The sequence below is a fragment of the Trachemys scripta genome, chromosome 2, assembly GCF_013100865.1.
Source record: "Trachemys scripta elegans isolate TJP31775 chromosome 2, CAS_Tse_1.0, whole genome shotgun sequence".
Lineage (NCBI taxonomy): Eukaryota > Metazoa > Chordata > Testudines > Emydidae > Trachemys > Trachemys scripta.
This window is the reverse complement of record NC_048299.1, coordinates 36,393,227-36,416,702: the sequence shown is the minus strand read 5'-3', so window position 1 is coordinate 36,416,702 and position 23,476 is coordinate 36,393,227. Positions and strand designations below refer to the sequence as shown.

The following is a 23,476-nucleotide window of genomic DNA, read 5'->3' as shown; positions in this document are numbered from 1 at the left end:
TTTTCTCTGCAACACTGTCCCCACACAGTATCTAAGGCGTAGCCCCAGACCTGCTCAGTAGTGATGTCAGCTCCAGGAAACACCAACCGGACACAGGGACGCTCAATTGAATTTAATCAGCTCTGTCTTCAAATGCTAGAGAGAGGGGCAGGTGAAATGGTGTCTAGGACTCTTTACGCAAAGTCCACACCACCAGGCAGAAACTTCTGTTCTCACCCATTCTCATCCTCAATGGTATATGGTATCCTTACACCCTACTTAGCAAGTGAGGTTCAGTTCAAGGCACACCAAGCACAGGTCTGCTGCCCTTTACTTGTACAATAATTATAACAACATTTCATTACCCCTGCATTCAAATTCTAGGGTGATTTGTAACCCAAAGCCAGCAAGAATGTATCATTTTGACAAAGCAACCCCATCTGCTTGGCACCTAGGCAGAGTAGGTATGTCTGTGCAAACAGGGTCTGCTCCCAAAGTCTTTTCCTCCAACTCATCACTAGATGTCAGGGGGAGAGCTCATTCAAACCTCGCTTACATTTAACACATAGTTTCTTGGCTTGGGTATGCTAGAATTTTCATGTTCATACAGGATTCTTTAGAAAGTATTGATACTGTTGAGAGCACTATCTCGAATATATAATAATTACATGTTGCAATAATCTGAATTGGTCAGATATAAAATCATGTGGAGGTAGTAGTTCTAATAATTCAATGATGCACTGAGATTCTGGATTTCTATCCACGAAGTCACATTCTTATCCAGCTAAATATTAAGATAAATGGTTCATGACCCATTAGCTTGTAGCTAGTCTGTTTATCAACCATTTATAGGATAACAAAGAAACAAACAAAATAAAACCCCTGCTTTACCCCTTTCAAAAGTTTGGTGACATGTTGTACATGCAAGAATTCTGGGGTCTTGTCTAAATCCAGCGATGCCTTTCCTTTAAGCCCTTCTTCAAAATCTTTGCGATATGCTTTCTGTTGAAACAGAACAACAGTTACTGATGCATGCTGTTATATGCACATGCATATACAGACATATTGCTGGAAGTACATTCTAAATTAGACACAAACTGCAAATTCAAATATAAATAAGACACTAAGTTAATGGTCAAGCTAAGTGGACTCTATTAGGGTCAGAGGGTTTTTAAACAACAATGATTATTTATACATCTATTACTAGTTGGTTCAGCACTGAATGGCTTCATGGAAGAAATGCACTTTGAGAAAGAATTGGACTATGGTAAGGAGGTTTTGATTGGTGAACAAGGAACAGGAAAGAATCACCTGGCCACGATGGAAGAAGGTATGAAGAAAAGTGTGAGCGAATGCCTCCAAAGAGAGGTGTCCAGGCAGGAGGGAAGTTGGAGCTAATGAGACCAGAAAGGTAAACAGGACTGAAACTGTGCAGGACTCTTAAACATGGACAAGGACCAAGAACCTGATGCAGAGTAAAAGCTAGTGAAGGATTTGACTAGGGAAGTAACATGGCCAAAGCAATGGGAGGAAAGAGAATTTTCAGCAGCATTTTGGATAAACTGTAGAGCAGAGTTTTGGAAGCAGGTAGGACAGAGCAGAGGAGATGTACGTGAGCAAAGTAATCTGTTAAGAAAGTATCAAGATAGTATATTTTTCTTTAAAACTACATTAATAAAACAGGAAAGCCAGGAAATTTGCATTTGAAGTCCAAACACCAACCTTACTTCTACCCACCGTGGATTTATAAACCAGAAACACACTTACCCTGCCCACCTTTCCTCATATACTTTTCCAGAATGAGCACAGACCATTAGTATTCCCACCCACACTCTATATACTGACAAATAAACCACACACTCACTACATACAGAGCAGAGAAGGAGGGAAATTAAATGAAGTGGTTATCCAGGTGAGGAGTAGAGAGGAAAAAGATGAAAGACTCAGGTTTCTGTTTCAGACAGGAAGGAGAGAAAAAAGTAAATAGACTTAGGGTCCCACTGACCTAGTATAGGCTCTGCCCAGTTTTAATCTCAATATTTCTAGCTTGCCACATATTACAGATGACATTCTAAGGCTGTTATAACAATTCCATCAGCACAGGATATAATTAAAGATAGGCTGGGGAGGTGATGTTCAGATGTGGATTAGGTTCAGGATTTGGGTTTCAAGACCAAACAAAGGCTATGTTTCAAAGTTCAATTACAATTCTACAAGATGTCCCTGTAAGATTTTGTTTCAATCTAAACTGTAACCAGAAAATAAGTCTCTTCCACTTATGGAACCAACCTGAAACCTAAATCGTAGGCATGGGTTTGCATCTGCGAATTAGAATCCAAACCACCCACAGAGAAAGGGGTCATGATTCACAGTTCAGGTTTTGATCCCTTTCTACTTCTTATCACTTATTATGCAAATCAAACATGTATTGCACCAACCTCACTTTGAATCTTTTGAACTTCTTTTGAAACTTGATAAATTGGCGTATCCATGAACTCCATCATTGACCTGCCTTTTGATTTTTCATAATCCTCTTTGTACTTAACCTAAGAAAATAAAATAAATAAATATTCTCCACAACTATAGTAGATGACAAAATGTGATGATTGTTTGATTGGGCTGGAGTCAGAAAATTCTGTCCTAGTCAAACCCCCTCTCAGAGCTATTGACTTGGATGTTTTTGCCAAGTTTTCTGTGGGTGTACCGGGGAAAGTTTTCTGCTGTAACATATGCCCTTGCCACAATGCTCTAGAGCTCAGGACCAGTGGATTTAAAGGACACCAGGAATGAGGGACATGAACTGTATCTTGTTTACTCAGCAAAAATAACCTTTTGAGCATATATAAAACCATAAATCAAAACACATTGCCATTAGCCAAATTAGGTGTAACCAAAAAGCTCATGCAAGCCTAGAGTTCAACAGCCCCTCAGAACCTGGTGCGGAGACCTGACTTTCTACAGGCACTTTCTTCTGTGGCTCTCCAGCTACTATTCTTAAAGACCCTCTCCTGAAACCTGCACAAGAGGAAAGGGAAGGAAGCCAGAGTTAACCCTTTGCTTCCAAGAGACCTGCTGTTGGTCTTACATTCTATTCCATGTCTACCCTCAGCTCCCTCTTTTCTTGTATATGTTTAGGCAGTATAGACAACCTGAATTTGGCCCTAAAACTTGTTATAAAAATATTGATGGACATAACTCTGAGGACATTGTAATATGCTTTTTGATTATAACTTGTGCAGCAAGGAAGCAGACATCTTTAGGCTTGGGAGCCTTGTAAATTCATTCATTCTCATCAATTAAAAGTACAACTCAGATTTATCGACAAGGCTCATGTATGGCCACATGTATTTGTTATTCATCCTAATCAGAGAAAGATATGGAAAACATCACAAAGTTAGACACTGAAGGTTTTATCTGCTGTGAGAGATATTTTAATTTCATGATCTTAAGTTTTAAAAACCCTCTTCCCTGTCGACGTGTGGCATTAGGCCTCACTCCTGCAACATTCAACATGTAGGCACTCAGCTGCTCCCACTTGCAACCCTAGTCACTTTATATGCATTTCACATCATTGTAATTTGTCATGGGATTTGTGCATGATTCAGTAACTGTAAGAAAGCTGTTTTTGTCTCTTCATAAGGTTTATTTACAATTTGTGTGTACCTGACTTTGGAGCACAGCATTTTCTTTGTGATGCATCTGTTCAGTTGTATCCAGGGCAAAATGATAGTGCCCCTTGCTTTTCTCAAACAGTTTCTTGTATTCATACTGAAACAAAGAATAGCAAAGCATGTTTTTAGATATAAAATTGACTGGTTTCAATTTAAATAAGCATAAAAGAAACAACATAACAAAGTACTGTTCAATACCATAACATAAAGTACCTAACTCTAATACTGAATCTTAAACAATTAAAAATAACCCAATTTTGGGAAAACATGTGATGGAATGAAAACAATGGCAAAAAACAGCCACAAAGTTCAGAAGAGTTTTTTTAAAACACCTGTCTTATTTATACAAATAAAGATTTTTGCTTGTGAAAAATAAAGAATTAATATTATTTAGGCTTAAAGGACAAGAAAGCATATTTGATGGTGTCCATTTGCCTTCTAGTGAAAATAATTATAAATTCACACAACATTTACACATATTCTCTTATGGTAACAAAAAAAATAGATAGATATATCTATATCTATATCTATCTATCTCTGCAGAACCTGGATATTTAAAGTCCATTCCTCAAGTAATAAAATTAAATAAAAAGTAATTTAGAAAAGCAATTGAGATAGGATACATTATTCTTACTATACTTAATTCCAGATGCAGAACTGGTCTCCTGGACAAGTACAAATTCTGTACTTGTCCAACCTGTTTCAGATAACTGTGTTAATTTGAAATTAAATTGTATTAAAAACAATAGGAAATCTTAGATCTATTACCTTGTCCATGTTATCCGTTGATTGATGATTACATGATGTAAGTCCAAATAAAATAAAGCATTGAGTACATAATGCAAGAGCACTCTTTGCTCTTGGTAAATTTTATCCCTTCAAAATATGTACACAGCACTTTATACATTTGAATTTGCATTCTTCACAAACTCTTTCAAAATAAACAGAAAATATCCCACTCACCCCAAAATGTTGTATGAAAATGAAGCTATTGTAATCTAAATTTCGTGTATTCAGTTACAAATCTCAAAGACCTTCTGCAATTAGAACAAATGAAGCTAATATAAAGCTGCTAAATTTCAGATTGGATGTGTGTGAAAATTTAAATCTAGATTTCAAATGATACACAATAAATATCTAGGGAATCTGAGAGCAGAACTTGACCCTTTTATCTCATTTCTCATCTGAAATCAGATATGTAATGAAGTCTCTCACAAAATCTGCAACTCTGTATTTGTGCATATATACACATTTCTGGATTTCCCTCTAAATGTTATAACTTATCCTCACAAAACACCAGCTTGAATTACATTTTTGCAATAAAATACCGTTAATATGTTTTGTGGAGCCGTTCATACAAATAATTATTTGCAGAAAATCATTGTCAAAACATGAAGTACAATACACTGTGTACGTTACAATGTATCACACAGGTGATAGGTGTGGATACATCAGGATAAGGATGAACAGAAATACACATTTCAGGGAAGAACTGTGGACTATGTAGAAACTAAAAGGTTCAGTAATTGCTCTTTTAACAGCAGTCAGTATGTCATACTGTAGGTAGGGTAGAAGAAAATAGATCTTGAGATCATTAGGGGCAGAAAGGCTGTTCCAGATATTGAAGCAGACTAGAAGAAGGATCTGCTGTTCATTATGGAGAGAGAAGAGGAAGAACACAAAAAAGATGGAATTTGAGGAGCATAGGGAAAGGCAGGAGAATAAATAAAAAATAAGTCAGAGAGATGGGGCAGGGGAAAGATCAAGACCATAAAGGATTTTGAAGACTAAAAGTACATCTACACTGCACAACTCTGATGGTGGCATGTAGGGTGCATGTAGCTACATGCATCAGTGAAAGGCTCTGGCAGGGGGAAGGCAGTGGGGAAAGCCTCTGTCAGTGGAGCCTCCCTCTTGGCAGAGCCGTTCCCTGTTGCCACAGACATGTTCCAGCAGCTTCCTGCTGGGGAGCTTCCAGAGCCTTCCGCCACTGCTGGAGCCTTTTCTTGAGTTGGAGAAAGGCTTTGGCAGCAGGGAGGCTGCGGGAGACTACACTGCAAAAAAATAGCTGTGTAGATGGGGAGGGCACTGCTTGGGCATGTAGAGAGCCATGTAGTGAACATACCCACAGGATTCAAGTGTGTCTTTACTCTACTCACCTAAGCAGTGCCTCACCATCTACAATGCAATGTATACACTACATGCCCCCCAGCATGTGTATGTACTCTACATGCCACTGTAAGGAGTGTGCAGTAGTGTAGATATACCCCAAGATATTCTACACTTGACAAATAGCTAGTGAAGCCTACTATAGGGGATGGATATGAAGTTTTCTTGTTTCTGATCACAGCCAAGATTAACCACCAGCTTTTGGACAAAACATAGTCCAGAGTTAACTTTTAGGGAGACCACAAACGTCTCTAGTTGTAGGGATGGAGACCATGTAGGAACCAACCACTGTTTGGGCAAAGGAATGGTAGAAATCATGTCAGATGAAAATGTTTTAGAGGTGAGAGTAGGCAGATATATAGGCATTAGGGAATCTGAAGATAAGCTGAGCATCTAGGTTCTTGTCTTATGTGACATAAGTAGAAGAAGGAAGTTCCAAAGTTCACACTGATGGTGCTCATTTAACTCATTCAAATATCAATTTAAAATGCATTAAATTGAGGGAAGCTACAGGCCAAACAAGGATGAATAATTTGATGAGCAGAAAGTGAAGAAGGACCTAAATCCTGGAGGTCTATAGATTTGGATATGATCAGTACAAAAGTGATAGGCATTCCCTTTCTGAATTTAACCTTGGCTAAGGGGGAAAGATACTGATGCAAAAGGAAAGGGGGATAAAGAAAGAAAAGGTACTTAGAAAAGGAGCAGCTGTGGGAGAGTTTCAGTTCACAGAAGGGTAATGCGAAGAATCAGATTCAAACTGGATAGCTGGATTATTTTGTGCCAGAAGCAGGGCTTTACAGGTGGACTTTAAAGGCCTACTCAGAGTAAAATATAAGAAGCAAGGGGAACCAGTCCTTCAAAGTGTCTCTCTCTCTCTATGTGTATATATATAATAGAGAGAGAGAGAGAGAGAGAAATAATACATTGTGATCAAAACTCATTCACAAACAGGAAGACAATGCCAAACGCGTGATACATTCTGCAGTAAATTAAATAAATAACTACATTTTCCTTTTATAAGTACATTAAAAGGTAATAATTAAAAAAGACAACTCACATTACTGTGCATTTTGCTGGCATTTAAAGCATGCTCTAAATATAGCAAGTTTGGTAGGTCTGAAGCCGGATTGTGTAGACTTTCCACCATATCTTTTTTGTATTTCACCTGAAAACCGAATACAGAGTATAGCAAGTGAAGACTTGTGAAATGTACAGCAAGTTCTATTTATACTGTACGCTATAAAAACAAGAAAAAGAAAATGAAAATCTTACCAAAGTGCTTGCATGAGTTATGTACAATGACCACTAGGTGGTGCTCATTTACTACTATTTGAAAAAAATCAATATACAGTGAGGGCTTCCTTTCCACTAGTGAGCAAATATTTTGATAACTACTCAAACATTTCAAAAAGGGTAAAGTTAATCAAATCAGATTTTGTAAGACTTTTTAAAACTATAGCAGATATATACATCAGAAATACCTTTTTACTGATTTTTATTTGAATCTTATCTTTAAACAATATTGTTCTACAGTATTGGACAATTTATCATTAACTTTATATTGTCCATTGGTAATTCTTGCTTTTCTTCTCTCGAGTCAGATTATTTTTCATCAACTGCTTGTGTGCAAAAAATCTTTATAGAGCAGCTACCCCACAATCAAACAGTATTTTGTACATGTATTTTTATTTAATACAAAAAGAAGAACAGGAGTACTTGTGGCACCTTAGAGACTAACAAATTTATTAGAGCATAAGCTTTCGTGGACTACAGCCCACTTCTTCTACAGTTTGCTTTTAGTAACAAGAATCAATGGAGCCTTAGATGAGAGAGAACCTAATCATGTGATGAAATGGCAAATCATACACATGCCCAATAGCTGACAGCAGTATTTCCCAAACTTTTAAAAGTTGAGTTTCCCCTTTGGGAAAATGAAACCAATCAAGCCCCCCCTGGCACCCTGCCTACATTACTCCTGGGGGAATTCTGCCCCCCAAAATTAAAAATTCTGAAACAAAAATTAAAAATTCTATGTGCAATATTTTAAAATTCTGCATATTTTATTTGCCTAAACAACACAACATAATCACACCTGTTTCAATTATATTTGGTCATTTATTTCAAAATACCTGTCAGCAAGTATGTCTAACAATACAGACAACAAAAAAGATTCATGAAATGTTTTTTTGACAGATACATTCCTTACTAGACATATTAATACAGAACTCTGAGTAATAATTCATTTAAACTACAAACAGAACCGTATTCCCCTCACACCAATTCGTCTTTCATGAAGTTATCCAACCCCTCCCCAGTCTCCCCATACACACATTAGAAAACCCTGGTTAAGATCCTCACGATATAATACGTCCTCTCTTTTCTTACATCTGGTCTAAACTTAAAAAGTTTCAGCAGCGTAACATTGTTTGCTAGGGGCATGATTTTTTTTTTTTACTATTTTATGGATCTTACTCCACTGACTGGGGCAGAGCAGAGAGGGGCCCTGTACTCTTTAGGGCACTGTGCAGCCTTTACAGAGTAAAGAGGGAGCAGTCCCTGCACAATTGTGCCTGGCAATCACCCAAACCACACAAAAGGGAAGTAAGATTCCTTGCAACCTCCCTTTCTTTGTGCACCACCAAAGGGACCATGTGCAATCTGCCCCTAAGTTACCCAGGACCTCAGTACTGCCTCTAAGAACAGCCCCTATTTAGGACATTAACCACATGAAAGCATTGTTAAACATTCTGTCAGCATCGTAGCACCACATGTACATGTGCTTTCTCCCATCTGAGTCTGACTGCAGCAGGCAGTGACATACATGAAATCCCCGAACTGCTCTCCTTTCTTGAAATGCTGCACTTTGGCTCCATCTCCCGGTTCATGTGCATACACAGCAATTCCTCAAAATATTTCGAGCCTCACAGACAAGAGGCTGGGATTTGTCACAGCCTGAGGAGGGTTGCAGGCAGAAAAGGGCTATGAAGGGTACATTGTAGGCACTAGCAGGAGAAGGGCTTCATCATAAGTGGGGGTTGAAGTGGCTGGTGCCCTATATGTACTACTATGCAATGGGTCCCACAAAATATAGGTTTGGCTCTGAATTCTACTTTCAACCAGCTTTCAAACTGATTTCCATGTTAAACTCCAAATTCAATTTCCCAGCTCTTGCAGATGTAGATACAATACATATTGTGAGCTGTTGCTCTTGGTAAACCAAATAAGATGCATCATTGGTTCACAAGAAAATCATGACGTTTAGAGGATACCAATATCAATATACCGTACATGCTGAGAGGTAGAACACAGAACAACTGCACTTACATCACTCGCCAAGGTGGATGCCATCTGTGCTTGCTTGAAAGAAGCACTGCCAAGAGGGTTATACTGGTGGTTCTTCATTTCCTTATTGAATTGCTCTTTGTATTTAACCTGCCACCAGAGCAAACACATTTTATATTGAAATGTTACACTGAAAGGAAGCATGAAGAATTGAGAGATTACTGATGAATTTAAATGAAGACAAATTCTCCATCTCTAAATCCCCAAACATTACATAATGGTGAAGGTGACAACAAATATGGAGAGAGAAGAGTTCCCCAAGAACATGTTTTATGTAAGAATAGTTTTATTATGTTAATGTATGTTTATAATCAAAAATGTTTTTACACAAAAGAAATAAAAAGTAATATATTTTCAGTATCACCCACTAATGACACTATTGTTGATAGATGTTCTTGTGGACAGGGTATAGGACATCTGGGATCATACATCCACTCAAAAATGTCTCCAGGACTATTCACTTGAATTTAGAAATGAACTCACTTCAGCCACACCTGTGCCCATTATGTGATGGTTTTCCACTAACTTTCATCTGACTGAATTTCACTGGCATAGAATTAAACTTTTAGATTTGTACGCACAAACATTTTCACCAAAGTACTTCTATAAACAAAAAATAATAAAACCATTTGATTTACCTGACTAAACACCACTAACAGTTTGAGTAGCAAATATAGACTGTTGAATACTCCAGAGATTTTTTTGTCAAAAATGTAAAATACTTTTGAATAGATAAATGGGAGGAAATAGAACTATTTGCTGTAAATTATTTCCTCAGTTATAGAGTGAACTGGAGTGAAATTCTGACCTCACTGTAGCTAATACAAGTTTTTCCATTCACGTCAACAAGGCCAATATTTCATCCAGTATGTATAAGGCTGGGCAACTGGAGCCCTGAGTTACATTGCCAGCTCTGCAACATATTTCCTTTGTGACCTTTGATAACACACAAACACACAGTCTATTTCACTGGAGTGTTGTGAAGCTAAAGTAAATCTCTATCTGTAAGGTTTGGATTTTTTTTAAAAGGGAAAAGACCGGGGTAAAAGGTGCAGGCAACCACATTTAAAGTAGGAAAACTATTTTTAAAAAGTAAAAAATACACCTCAACATTTAATTTAAACCTGCACAAATAAATTCAGAAAATACTAAACTTCCATCTTCAACCCATCATATCATGCATAGCCAGTACCTGGGTCATCAAACATCTGGAAACTTTACATACAGTACCTTAATGCTTTGCAACAGCTGAGCATAACAGGGCAAAATAAAGTTCAGCCTTGATTCTGAATTATGTTATTTTTATGAATATAAATCAGACACCAGATATCTAAACCTACATTACATCCATTATCTTCTGCCACACTCTACCATTAGTATGCAGCTTTTTGTCTTTATTCCCACATCAGTGTCCCATAAAGTGATTAAAACGCCTCAAAAGTTCTGTTTTCAAAAATTTAATTTTTTGTCAAATTTTATAGAGGGAAGAGTTTTCTTCTTTAATTATTTTTTTTCCATGTTGCAAAATAATCATCCCCAGTTTTAGTTTATACCACCATATTATACTTAGGTACCATTTCCGATATTTGATTTATAGGAATAACAAAACACAAAAAGCCAGTCACTTGAAAAACCACTATGAATTATATACATTCAAGAACTGCATTACTATCAAAGAAACCAGATTTCTCTCTCAAAGGAAGCGAATTCCAAAATATTGTATTTTTTTTTTAAAATAAACTTTGTGAAAACATGCAAAACTTTATAAAGTAACAGACTGACTGACTCTGGGAATGAGTATCTACTGACTTCTGGTTGTTGACCTATAGCCCTGTTTGATATCTAAATTTGATATTTCACCCTATTGTTAGTAATGACATTATCGGGTATAATACTGATATGTTTAATATTTATTATATTGAAACAAGTTTGGGGGCAAGTAAGAGAACACAAATTATTGGGTTCTTAGGCTTTGCTATAGTAAAAAGGCCTGTTTTAATTAGTGTGAGGCCTGGTGTGATAGGCTTGATTTTTAGGTTCATTAATGTATGCCTGAGGACTTAACCCCAATTCAAGAAGTATGCCTTCACATTCCATGTGATAAACAAATGACCCCAGAAGGACAGGTAACACCCTAAGCTTGCAAAAGTTAATTTGAAATAGGGGGACAGTTTGTGGGCTTTTGAAATAGTTTGTACTATAGTAAAAAGGCAGTTAGACTGCGTTGCCATATATGATTTATTAGGAAACTGATTGATACAAATGTTTTGGTCAGTGATCGGAAGTATAATTATGGGTACCTGGAATGCCACAGGATTTATTTCTGCCCCACAGGATGGGGCAGGAATAAGTTTATGATGATAAATAAAAGGGTAAAATATGTACGGTAGCTGTATGATTACATAAAGGATGGGTATAAAGGATATGACTTCATTCCCTAAATGTTGGGTGCATCAGGTCCTGAAACAGTGCCAACTGGTTGGTGCCCCACTCTGATGTGCTCCATTGCCTCAATTTTTCTCTTTGTTTTTCATCAGGTTTAAGGATCTGTGAGTATGCTATCAATTCTAAAACCTCTCTCTCAGTATACTGTTTTATGTTTGGTTATATTAATGAGTGGACTTATTTGGTTGGTAATAAAAACTTTTATTGGTCTTTATCACATATGTCATCAATCTCCCAATCAACGAGAAACTTCTGTTTAGCTACCTATCATGAAAAGAACTTGTGCTAAACTAAGCTTGGTACAGACACTTTCAATAATTGATCAGGCTGCATGGTAGATTTGTCTGGTTCACATTGCTAGATATTTGCATTAGCTCTGGATCAATTGCAAGTGCACCTATATGAATGCAAGGACAAACTCTTTTATCAAAGGCAATTTCACATTCACTATAAATATATATATATATGGATAAATTATAGGATTTTCCTTTAAAAAAAAAATATATATATATATATATATATCCAGTGTGGCTCCTAATACAGATCTGACAGAATTAGCACTCTATTAGAAAGCCCAAATCAGTAAGTCACCTAATACAGGGGTCAGATCCGTATGGCAAATGCAACCCACTTACTATTCCCAGAAGACCAGAGTACATTGTACAGTCATTGTACATGAATATAGACACTGAATTACTTAGGGCTACATCATATCATCAAGAAATGACATCAAGTTCTGATACAGACGGAGTACATAATGCGGCCCTTAATATTGTTGCTAAGTGTGAAATCAGAGCAAACAGGATCTCTCCATGCAACTGGTTTGTCATCCCACAGCTGCTATGATCTGAGGCCATGGTCAACATGGATTTTGTAATAGTACATTTCAATATAGATATTTCAGTAATAAATTCTCATTAGCATTCTGCAGTGTTGTTTCTAATCATGTCACTGGGGGCAGGCTTGTGTAGGAACGAGTGAATCACATACCACAATGGGCTCCTGACTGGTGCCTATGTGCATGAGTGTCCCAACTTTAAGAGGGCTGTCCACCTATCTGATTGTAAAAGTTCATACTGCAGGGAGTGATCTCCCATTACCTCCAGGCCCAGCTGTCTTGTCTTGTTGCATTACATCACTGCCTCCGCTCTCTACTCCAATGCAGCGCACATCACTTCAGGGAGAAACGGAAGCAGCGCAGTAATGTAAGATGATCCCAACAGCATCTGAAGAGCACTCCCAGTAGTATTATAACTCTGATTAGCCACAAGGGAAACATCTTGTTGGATGCTAAACACATATTAGCTTTCTCTTATTACTTATTTTTCTTTCCTTATTTTTCTCCTTTTTAAGGAAGGGCCAGAAACACAGCTAAGAAAGAGAGGGAGAACAACAGGCAAATTAAAAAGTCATCAGGAGAATTAGGGGGCAGGATTTGAGAATTGTTTTAGCTTTCTTTTAGAAGAAAGAAGAAAATGTAGCATGGAGAAATAAAATGAAATTGAAAGAAAAGATATTAATTAAAAACAAAAACATTCTTAGTCAATTACTTAAAAAAATTCTCAAGATGCCATCCCTAGCTATGCTGTCACCTGGGTAGGACAGTGAGCAAGGATGTGGGAGTCAAAATTAAGGATTTTGCTGGAAGCTTATCTATGACTGTCATGAATTTTAAAAATTAATTAGGTGGGCTTAAATTAATGGATATTTATTTACCGTCTTAATTAAGGTCTTTTTCTTGTTTATTTCTGTAGGATGGGGGGAATTAATTTAAAGAAAATGTGTGGGATTGGCAACCTAATTGTTGCTCAAGAATGAGCAGACTTAGCAGGTCTTTCACATAACAACATCCCTGAAGATCCCACTGGCATCAAATGAAGCTTAGATAAACAATTTTCTCATTAGCCTTGCACAAACGCTGCAGAAGTCAGTATTGCACTGGACAGAAGAGTGTCTTTTGAAGCTCCACAGAAACATTCCAAAATCAAATCTGCAGTTCAAAGCTGTACAGACAGAGTGTTCGGTTTCATAAGTGGATGACATCACCCACTGTTCAGATTTATGAAGAACCTACAAAAATCATTCAGCCACTGGGAACCCAGAACATACCAGCATAAAAAGCAGACACTTGCAGCAGAAGCATTTCCTCATGACTACACAAACATACCAAAAAAATGAAAAACTTGTTAGAGCACCTAGATACTGAAAGAAATGTAATGTAAGCATAGAGTTAAATGAAATGTTTAGCTTATCTGGAAGAGTCAGTTCCTCCAATTACTAACTGAGTTTAGACTAAGAAAGAAAGAGAAAAAAATCTTAGGGCTTCTATTCATGATTTAAACATCCCAGTAATATAGTATTGTCTACTGATATACCAATATAAAGTATATTTTACACAAAATCCTAGCTCTAATCATTTCCCCCCTAAAACAATTAACATCAAATTGATCTGATGTAAAATACAAATTAATATTCAAAAGAGTTTATTACCATAACCCAATTATTATACATCATAATGGGAGTATTTAATATTGAATTTTATCAGTGGATTATTTAAAGCTAATTTTAGATAGAATTGAGGAATGGACCACACTGCACCTTGAGTGGGGGTGAGGGGGTGGTATTATCTGGCTTGCTGGGGGAAGGCATATATATCGTTTTAAGGATGGGGGGGGATAGAGAGGCATGGACGCTGCGGCAGAAGCAAAGCGGGTCAGTGTGGCGATGCTGACTCATCCCCAGGGACCAGAAAGGAAGGGAGCTGATAAAGGGCAAGCCCGGCAGGCGAAGCCCTTCTTTCCCCAGCCAGGCAGAGCAGCATCCACCCTCCCAGCCTTGGAAGTGGCAAAATACCAGGTTTGGTCAGTACCTGCTGTGGGCACTATGCTGTTGCTCCTTTCTTGAGGGGCTGGGAAGGAATTTTTCTCTTACCACCAGATTGGCCAAGGTGGAGTGGAGGATTCTACACCTTCCCAACAGTGGGTTCAGGGGGGCTTTGTTAGGGTGAGTAGGGAATGGGAGTTAGACTATGATGTCACAACTCATTATGTAAGTGTGGCATGGACGTCCAGTGCAGGTATCTGGTACTGAGGGGATACATTTGCCAGATAAATGGCTTAATAAATGATTTAAAGGAGGTGTTTGTTAAAGGAGTGGAACGGGGGGTGGGGAGGAGAGGAGTTTAAGGTGCTTATGATTGGTATGGAAGGGATCCAACCCCCCTCCTTTATAGCCTACCTTGACCCTCATTTGAGGAGGGATGGTAAGGTTCCAGCAACGGGCTGGCTGGGGACCAGGATGGAAAGAGGGGGGCGCTAATGGAAACGTCTGGGTAGACATTGAAACGATCATGTAGTTAACTGCACTGCACACTTTAATCTGCCAGGTAGTCCCAGAGATCTAATAATAAAGTTGTGGCCTAATTAACCATACCAAGTGTCTCCTGTCTTTCTTCTGGTATAGCCAGACAAAAACATAACCTCATTGCTATCAGGATAGAGATTATAATTATAAAATAAAGAATATTCTAAATTATAATATTTGCCTTATAATAATAAGAAAACAGATACTAAAGCTTCATTTGTTCACAGGGTCCTATTACGTTTCTACTTTTAATGCTGATTAAACAGTAAGAGGGGGAAAGATGGTGCTGTGGGTAAATTCACTAATCCTGTGACACTACCATTTTGCTGTTGAGTGTCACATGATTTATTTCTTTTTTTAAAGACCCTGATTTGGCACAATCTTGAGTGTCAGTCAAACACTATCTTCTTCACTCTGTTCAGCTACCATGTCCTTGTTTCCTTTTTCCCCTGGTTACACCCACACCACCTGACCTCTCCTTGCTCTTCTTGCCTGTACTCATTGCACACATACATACCACAATAAAACACATCTTCTTCCTGTCCTACTTTCACCCGTGTCACCAATGCTCACAATTACATCATGAGTCTTGGAATATTTGATATTTTTCTGGAAGCCTCAGCTCCTGGAGTAATGTGATTACCTGAGAATCTCAGCTTTCATTTGGAAAAAAAAAAAGTGTATAGCCCTCCTGGCTGCTAAAAAAAGCTTGAAAATGTGAAATCCAAAGGCTTAAGAAGCAGAAGACAAATAAAAAGAATGTATGATTTGCAAACACTCAAGATTGTCAGTCCTGATACATGCAACCACTAGGTTAACTGGATGACATGAACTCAAGTGCCAGCAATATGCAGCTGGCACACAACTCCACTGTCTTCACCACATACAACCATACCACTTCCACCAAAATGGTCCAGTCCTTGAATGAGATCAGCTCATGAATGAAGAACAACTGGCTGAAGCTGAACCCATGCTAACATAGCTTATGCTTGTGAGCAGAGGAAAGTATTTTGAGGAGTTTGCAGCTACGGTGAAATCTCTTGATTGCAGATTCACATCCACAATTACTCAATTAAGTCCATAGTCTAGGAGTATTCTTGGTTTCCTATTGACGCTGAGCTCTCACATCATAATGGCTGCGAGTAATGCTTTCTGTCATCTCCAGTTGTCTAAGAGCTCCATCCCATTTTGATGGATGAAGACCTGGCCTCAGTTATTCATGCCTTTGTCACCTCTTGGCTGGAATTTAACAATGCGATATATCTGGGCATGAAGTATTCAGCACTTAGGAAACTCCAACTGGTACAAAATGCTGTAGCCCATCTCCTCAGCAACATAGGCTACCGTGAGCACATCACACCTGTCCTCTGCTTTTTAAACTGGCTTTCCATAGAATTTTGAATTGATTTACAGGTCTCAATCCTTATCTTTAAAGTAATCTATGGCCTAGGCCCAGGATACCTAAAAGACTGCTTAAAGTTCTGAGATGAAGGCTGGAGTTGACAACTTCACTCCTGCGGCACAATGGAACTCTCAATAGCAAGAGTAAAACGTGTCTGTGTGAGAGACAGAACCTTCCCCGGGGTGGTCCAAGACTGTGGAATGAACTCCATCAGGAAGTAAGGACTATCACAAACCTCACCACTTTCCACTCCAAGAGCAAGGTTCATTATTTTATAAACACATAACAGGTTTATTTAACAACAACAACAAAAAGACATTCCACTCCCTGTGCTTCTCCCTCTGGGAAAAAGATTTTAGAACAAACAACATGTGACACATATGTAGCTATGTTGCTTAATGCACTACTGGAAGGTGCTATGATGATTAGTGTGGCGTGAAAACATTATATACACATACACATATACATATACATACACACACACTCCACCATACATGTGACATAGAAGTGCACATATGCCACCTTCTCATCCTCTTCTACAGTGAGGGTGAATTCCTCAACTGGCTCATCTGATTTACAATAAGGACAAGCTCCAATGTGTGCTAGGATATTTCAGCTGCTCCTCTGCTCTAGTATGTGCTAATGAAATGTACATTGCATACCACTGGTTCACCATTGCATAGAGTTCCCAATTTTGGTGGGGAGTATTCCTGGAGGTTTCATCACATGATATAATCCTTAATTAAAGAGTAATCTTTAATTCCTGGAGACTCCAGGACAATCCTGGAGGCCTGGCAACCCTGCCATTGTAGGAAAATCACAAGTGGAATTTAGCTTCCATCATAGTCCCTAATGGTCATGTGACTGCATCACAAAACCTCCAGTTTAGTACGATTAACAGTTTCTGTTCAAGAGAGAATCCCAAGAATAAGAAAGGAGAGATGGAAGTGCATTGACTTTGGGGTCTGCATGGTGAAACTTGCCCAGCACCAGCCTAGGCTATCGCCAATACTGTTTTATTACTGTGATGGTTACTAACAATCACAGAGGTTGTGCCAATATTATGTAAGTTAACATCGTGAAATACTTTCCAAGATAAAATGCTATTTTCACATGCTCATAAATTTTCTAATCAGTCACTTTGGGATGACATTTGCCATGTGTGATCTTTGTTCAAAGATGAAATTCAGCCATTTCTTGGGATTATAGTTATGTGAAAAATCCCACATTTCTTTTGATTAACAAAAACTAGCCATGCTTTCTTCTCTGGTTTTGTTGTTGCTCTCTCTTTGTTTTAAACATGGCTGCATCAAATAGAGCTTGAAGTTTGAAAGCTGAAACCTGCTACAGATGCAGCTGTCACAGGGAAGTGCAGTATCACTGTTTATAGGACCTGTCCTGGCATTTCCCTGCTGGATTTATAAAAGTGTTTTTGTCCCATTGTTTTTGTAACTCTTGCAATTTGAAGCTCTGCTGGCCAGCTAAGCTGGTGAAATTGATGACAGGCTGACTGGTCATGTGAACCCGGAGAGCCATCCCACTACAGGACTGTCTACATGTACACAACCCACTCAGACTTTCCAGTGAGCTCCCTCACACAAAGTGAAGGAACAAAAAGTGCACATTTTCAAAAATCATTCATAATTAATTTAACAACTAACATTTTCTCTGATTCCTAGCACTGATACAGAGACCCAAACAGCTTAGCAAATGTTCCTTTCTATAGAGTGAATGGGAGGGCGCAAGCAGCTTCCAGAGCAGTGAATGATAACATGCAGTCAAGTACCAGGAATCTATTAAACAAGCCTTCTTAGTCAACACAGAAATTAGCATTTAATAAATTACAAAGTGGAAGAAAGAAATCTTATTGGAAAACAAAATTCATTTTGAGTTTCAAGGTTGATCTTGACAAAACAAGTAAAAATTGTTTTAAAAAATGTTACAGCTTTTGAGTAACAGTGTTCCTTTAAGAAAAAGGGCAATTTCCCATGAAAATTCTTATTACACAGCAGATATCTGGGGGCAATATTTAGTCCTACCAAAAGGAGCATGCCTTCTTTAAAACCAAACAATACTTTTTCAGCATATAAATTTAGATTAGAAGGTACTGTTCTACTCACGGCTTTTTAATTCTAGACAAGACTGATACCACCTAGTCAAATCAAGGGAAGTTATGCTCACCTACATGAGGCAGAATTTGCCCCTTGATTTGGAAAATGTTTTGAGTGCAGATTGATTGGATTACTAGTGAGGGATATACCATGGGGCGCTAAAGAACTTGTGAAAAGAATGGCTCAGCATGTTGAAAATGTTTGTTTCTGAATGGGATTGAACCGCAGCAGTAAAGAATACTAAAAGAGAACAGAAGGTAGAGCCCTGGGGCCCAAAATTCTGTGTCTAGTAATCAAATAAAATAATATGAACTAAAGTAACTCCTCCAATTTTGATTCTTTGATTCCAATTTCCTTGATTTTAATGAATAACAGTAGCTAAAGATTTTTTTTTATATTGAGGACCGCATTCTGACCCTTTACTCACAATGGCGAGCAACTGCACACACAAAAAGTCAATTAGTTCATGGGACTAATCATGGAGTAAGGTACCATGCAAAGTGAGTAAGGATCGCAGAATCTAGCCACAAATTACAGAGAGTTAATATTTCTGAAATCCTAGAAACTCTGTATAAAATAGCACAACACCAATTCCACAGCAGACAAATTGTAATCGAGTCAAACGGCGCATTGTACTTTTGTCTAAAACTTTTATCTACTGTTTTCTAAGTACAGTATCTTAAATTTACCAGTTACTGCAGTTCAGTGTGAAATAGTTTTGGAAACATTCTCTTCTGATTTTCATGCAATTACAAATAATCTTTTAAAAATTAAATATGTGATTATGTTACTAGGAATGAGGTATCTGAATGAAGTCATTATAGAATGATTGACATAATCTTACTTGGCTTAAAAGTTTAGAAACTTCCTTAGCATGCTCAAAATCTGGTCTTCCAAGTACAGCAGTCTCCTTATGCATTTCTCCTCTTTGTTTCTTATATTCAGCCTTTAAAAAAAGAAATGAATACTAATCACAATTAAACTGTATTGGCTTCTGTTTTATCAAAGGAAATGTAAGCATTATAGTTAACAAAACAGAAAGTATCATTAAGTGACCTGAACTGACACTAGTCTCACTAATGCTCTAATCAGCTCTGAAAAGAAGGCCTTCCCAGGCTTTATCTCCTCTAAAAATGTAAATTTATTTTATTTGAAACACAATGAACTTCACTCACAAGCCTCAAGTTTAACCAAATACAGAGCCTAAGCCTGAGAAATAGTGATCTCCCACTGTTCCCAATAAAGTCAGAGTGAGTTAAAGTGGATCAGCGTTTCTCAAGATCTGATCCAGAGTTTACATAAGATTATTTTTAGAGGCTAAAAATAGTTTTAGAACAAGACCGGGCTGTGAGAGTGCCAGCCTCTTTCAAATAAAGGATTAAATACCACTCTCAGTTATACCAGTGCAATCCCCTTAAAGTTAATGGAGTTGTACTGGTGTAACAGATGGACTTTGGCCCACAGGGTGGATGTTACATGATATTTCTAGCCGAACAAACTCCCCTGCAGATGCACTGCACATTCTTTCTAAAATGTATTGGAAAAGGAACATGCAGATGAACCCACAAAAGATTCTTTGTGACACCTCAAACTATGTCCACTGGCTAAATTAGGATTTTACACCATGAAGGCAGTATAACTCTGGCAGTAGGTATAATACCAAACAACTGACTAGAGCAAAAACATGTCCCAACCTTATTCAAAACCAAAGTGAAGATTTTCAAAAGAGATCAGCGAACAGCAGAGGCTAACAGCGGGAGTTTGCCTGGGAGCTGTCCGAGAGGAGGTACGCTAAGTGCTGCATTAGGGGGGCTGTGTTGGTGAGTATCTGAGTGTCTGCTGCTGGGACAGTTGGTCAGTTTGACCGTGTGCTTGATTGCTTGCTTGTTTGTTTGAAAAGTGTGAATTGGGAGTGCTTTGTTCCAGCTGGGCCTTGAGTGGGCCTGACTGGTATATAAGGGCAGTCAGCAGCGAACCAGCTGAGCGGCGAACAGCAGAGGCTAACAGCGGGAGTTTGCCTGGGAGTTCTCTTGGGGAGAGCGCACTGAGGCTTTCATCTACAGGTTTCTCCGAGTAGTTCCTGCAACAGTTGAGGAAGCTCCTAAGAGGACGGTGATATGGAAGGTGAGCGATCAGCTGTTGTAACCTGCACAGGTTGTGCCATGTTTGTCTTTCTTCCGCAGGACAGAAGCGACTTTGTCTGTACAAAGTGCAAGCTGGTCTCCATATTGGAGGAGAAGGTTCGAGGGCTGGAGAAACAAGTATCGACTCTGCGTTGCATAAGGGAAAATGAAGATTTCCTGGACAGACGTCAGGAGATGCTTCTACGGCCACAATGTTCTGAAGATTCAGAGCAGGCGCAGCAGGGACAGAAGGATTGTGAGGAGGTTTGGCAGCATGTGACCTCCAGAAGGAGAAAGAGGAGCGTCCATGCACCAGCAATGGAGATACAGGTGAGCAATCGTTTCCATGTTCTCTCTACAGGTGCTAATGCGGAGAGTGGACTAGATGGCCCATCTGAGGGAAGGGAGCAGAAGGAGACTCCACCGATTGGAAGGCAAAAGATGCACTGTCCTAGGGATGGGGGTTCCACGACCACGACTCCCAAGAGGAGGAGGAGGGTGGTGGTGGTCGGGGACTCCCTCCTCAGGGGGACTGAGTCATCTATCTGCCGCCCTGACCGGGAAAACCGAGAGGTCTGCTGCTTGCCAGGAGCTAGGATACACGATGTGACGGAGAGACTGCCGAGACTCATCAAGCCCTCGGATCGCTACCCCTTCCTGCTTCTCCACGTGGGCACCAATGATACTGCCAAGAATGACCTTGAGCGGATCACTGCAGACTACGTGGCTCTGGGAAGAAGGATAAAGGAGTTTGAGGCGCAAGTGGTGTTCTCGTCCATCCTCCCTGTGCAAGGAAAAGGCCGGGGTAGAGACCGTCGAATCGTGGAAGTCAACGAATGGCTACGCAGGTGGTGTCGGAGAGAAGGCTTTGGATTCTTCGACCATGGGATGGTGTTCCAAGAAGAAGGAGTGCTAGGCAGAGACGGGCTCCACCTAATGAAGAAAGGGAAGAGCATCTTCGCCAGCAGGCTGGCTAACCTAGTGAGGAGGGCTTTAAACTAGGTTCACCGGGGGAAGGAGACCAAAGCCCTGAGGTAAGTGGGGAAATGGGATCCTGGGAGGAAGCACAAGCAGGAGAGCGCAAGAGGGGAGGACTCCTGTCTCATGCTGAGAAAGAGGGACGATCATTGAGTTATCTTAAGTGCCTATACACAAATGCAAGAAGCCTGGGAAACAAGCAGGGAGAACTGGAAGTCCTGGCACAGTCAGGGAACTATGATGTGATTGGAATAACAGAAACTTGGTGGGATAACTCACATGACTGGAGTACTGTCATGGATGGATATAAACTGTTCAGGAAGGACAGGCAGGGCAGAAAAGGTGGGGGAGTTGCGTTGTATGTAAGAGAGGAGTATGACTGCTCAGAGCTCCGGTATGATACTGCAGAAAAACCTGAGAGTCTCTGGATAAAGTTGAGAAGTGTGAGCAACAAGGGTGATGTCGTGGTTGGAGTCTGCTATAGACCACCAGACCAGGGGGATGAGGTGGACGAGGCTTTCTTCTGGCAACTAGCAGAAGTTGCTAGATCACAGGCCCTGGTTCTCATGGGAGACTTTAATCACCCTGATATCTGCTGGGAGAGCAATACAGCGGTGCACAGGCAATCCAGGAAATTTTTGGAAAGCGTAGGGGACAATTTCCTGGTGCAAGTGCTGGAGGAACCAACTAGGGGCAAAGCTTTTCTTGACCTGCTGCTCACAAACAGGGAAGAACTAGTAGGGGAAGCAAAAGTGGATGGGAACCTGGGAGGCAGTGACCATGAGATGGTCGAGTTCAGGATCCTGACACAAGGAAGAAAGGAGAGCAGCAGAATATGGACCCTGGACTTCAGAAAAGCAGACTTTGACTCCCTCAGGGAACAGATGGGCAGGATCCCCTGGGAGAATAACATGAAGGGCAAAGGGGTCCAGGAGAGCTGGCTGTATTTTAAAGAATCCTTATTGAGGTTGCAGGAACAAACCATCCCGATGTGTAGAAAGAATAGTAAATATGGCAGGCGACCAGCTTGGCTAAACAGTGAAATCCTTGCTGATCTTAAATGCAAAAAAGAGGCTTATAAGAAGTGGAAGATTGGACAAATGACCAGGGAGGAGTATAAAAATATTGCTCAGGCGTGCAGGAGTGAAATCAGGAAGGCCAAATCACACTTGGAGTTGCAGTTAGCAAGAGATGTTAAGAGTAACAAGAAAGGTTTCTTCAGGTATGTTAGCAACAAGAAGAAAATCAAGGAAAGTGTGGGCCCCTTACTGAATGAGGGAGGCAACCTAGTGACCGACGATGTGGAAAAAGCTAATGTACTCAATGATTTTTTTGCCTCTGTCTTCACGCACAAGGTCAGCTCCCAGATTGCTGCACTGGGCAGTACAGCATGGGGAGAAGGTGACCAGCCCTCTGTGGAGAAAGAAGTGGTTCGGGACTATTTAGAAAAACTGGACGTGCACAAGTCCATGGGGCCGGATGCGCTGCATCCGAGGGTGCTAAAGGAGTTGGCGGGTGAGATTGCAGAGCCATTAGCCATTATTTTTGAAAACTCATGGCGATCGGGGGAGGTCCCAGATGACTGGAAAAAGGCTAATGTAGTGCCCATCTTTAAAAAAGGGAAGAAGGAGGATCCGGGGAACTACAGGCCAGTCAGCCTCACCTCAGTCCCTGGAAAAATTATGGAGCAGGTCCTCAAGGAATCAATTATGAAACATTTAGAGGAGAGGAAAGTGATCAGGAACAGTCAGCATGGATTCACGAAGGGGAAGTCGTGCCTGACTAACCTAATTGCCTTCTATGATGAGATAACTGGCTCTGTGGATGAGGGGAAAGCAGTGGATGTGTTATTTCTTGACTTTAGCAAAGCTTTTGATACGGTTTCCCACA

General features: G+C 39.7%; 1 protein-coding gene across 13 annotated transcripts in view; it reads right to left on the bottom strand.

The window, feature by feature from the left end:
* Window positions 1-23,476, bottom strand: part of NEBL (nebulette) — a 402,354-nt gene that overhangs the window by 62,561 nt on the left and 316,317 nt on the right. For 10 of the 13 annotated variants that reach the window (XR_004644415.1, XR_004644416.1, XM_034760313.1 and 7 more), the window contains 6 exons: window positions 19,330-19,431; window positions 9,147-9,254; window positions 6,880-6,987; window positions 3,643-3,747; window positions 2,418-2,525; window positions 871-981 (listed from right to left, as the gene is read on the bottom strand). The exons of 2 other annotated variants lie outside the window; for them this stretch is intronic. Coding sequence is in view for 9 of the 11 variants with exons in the window: in XM_034760313.1 (XP_034616204.1) it covers window positions 871-981; window positions 2,418-2,525; window positions 3,643-3,747; window positions 6,880-6,987; window positions 9,147-9,254; window positions 19,330-19,431 (642 nt within the window). In the remaining 2 variants the exon portion in view is untranslated. The remainder of the gene's footprint in view (window positions 1-870; window positions 982-2,417; window positions 2,526-3,642; window positions 3,748-6,879; window positions 6,988-9,146; window positions 9,255-19,329; window positions 19,432-23,476) is intronic. One more of the 13 variants, XM_034760309.1, reaches the window with a different exon arrangement.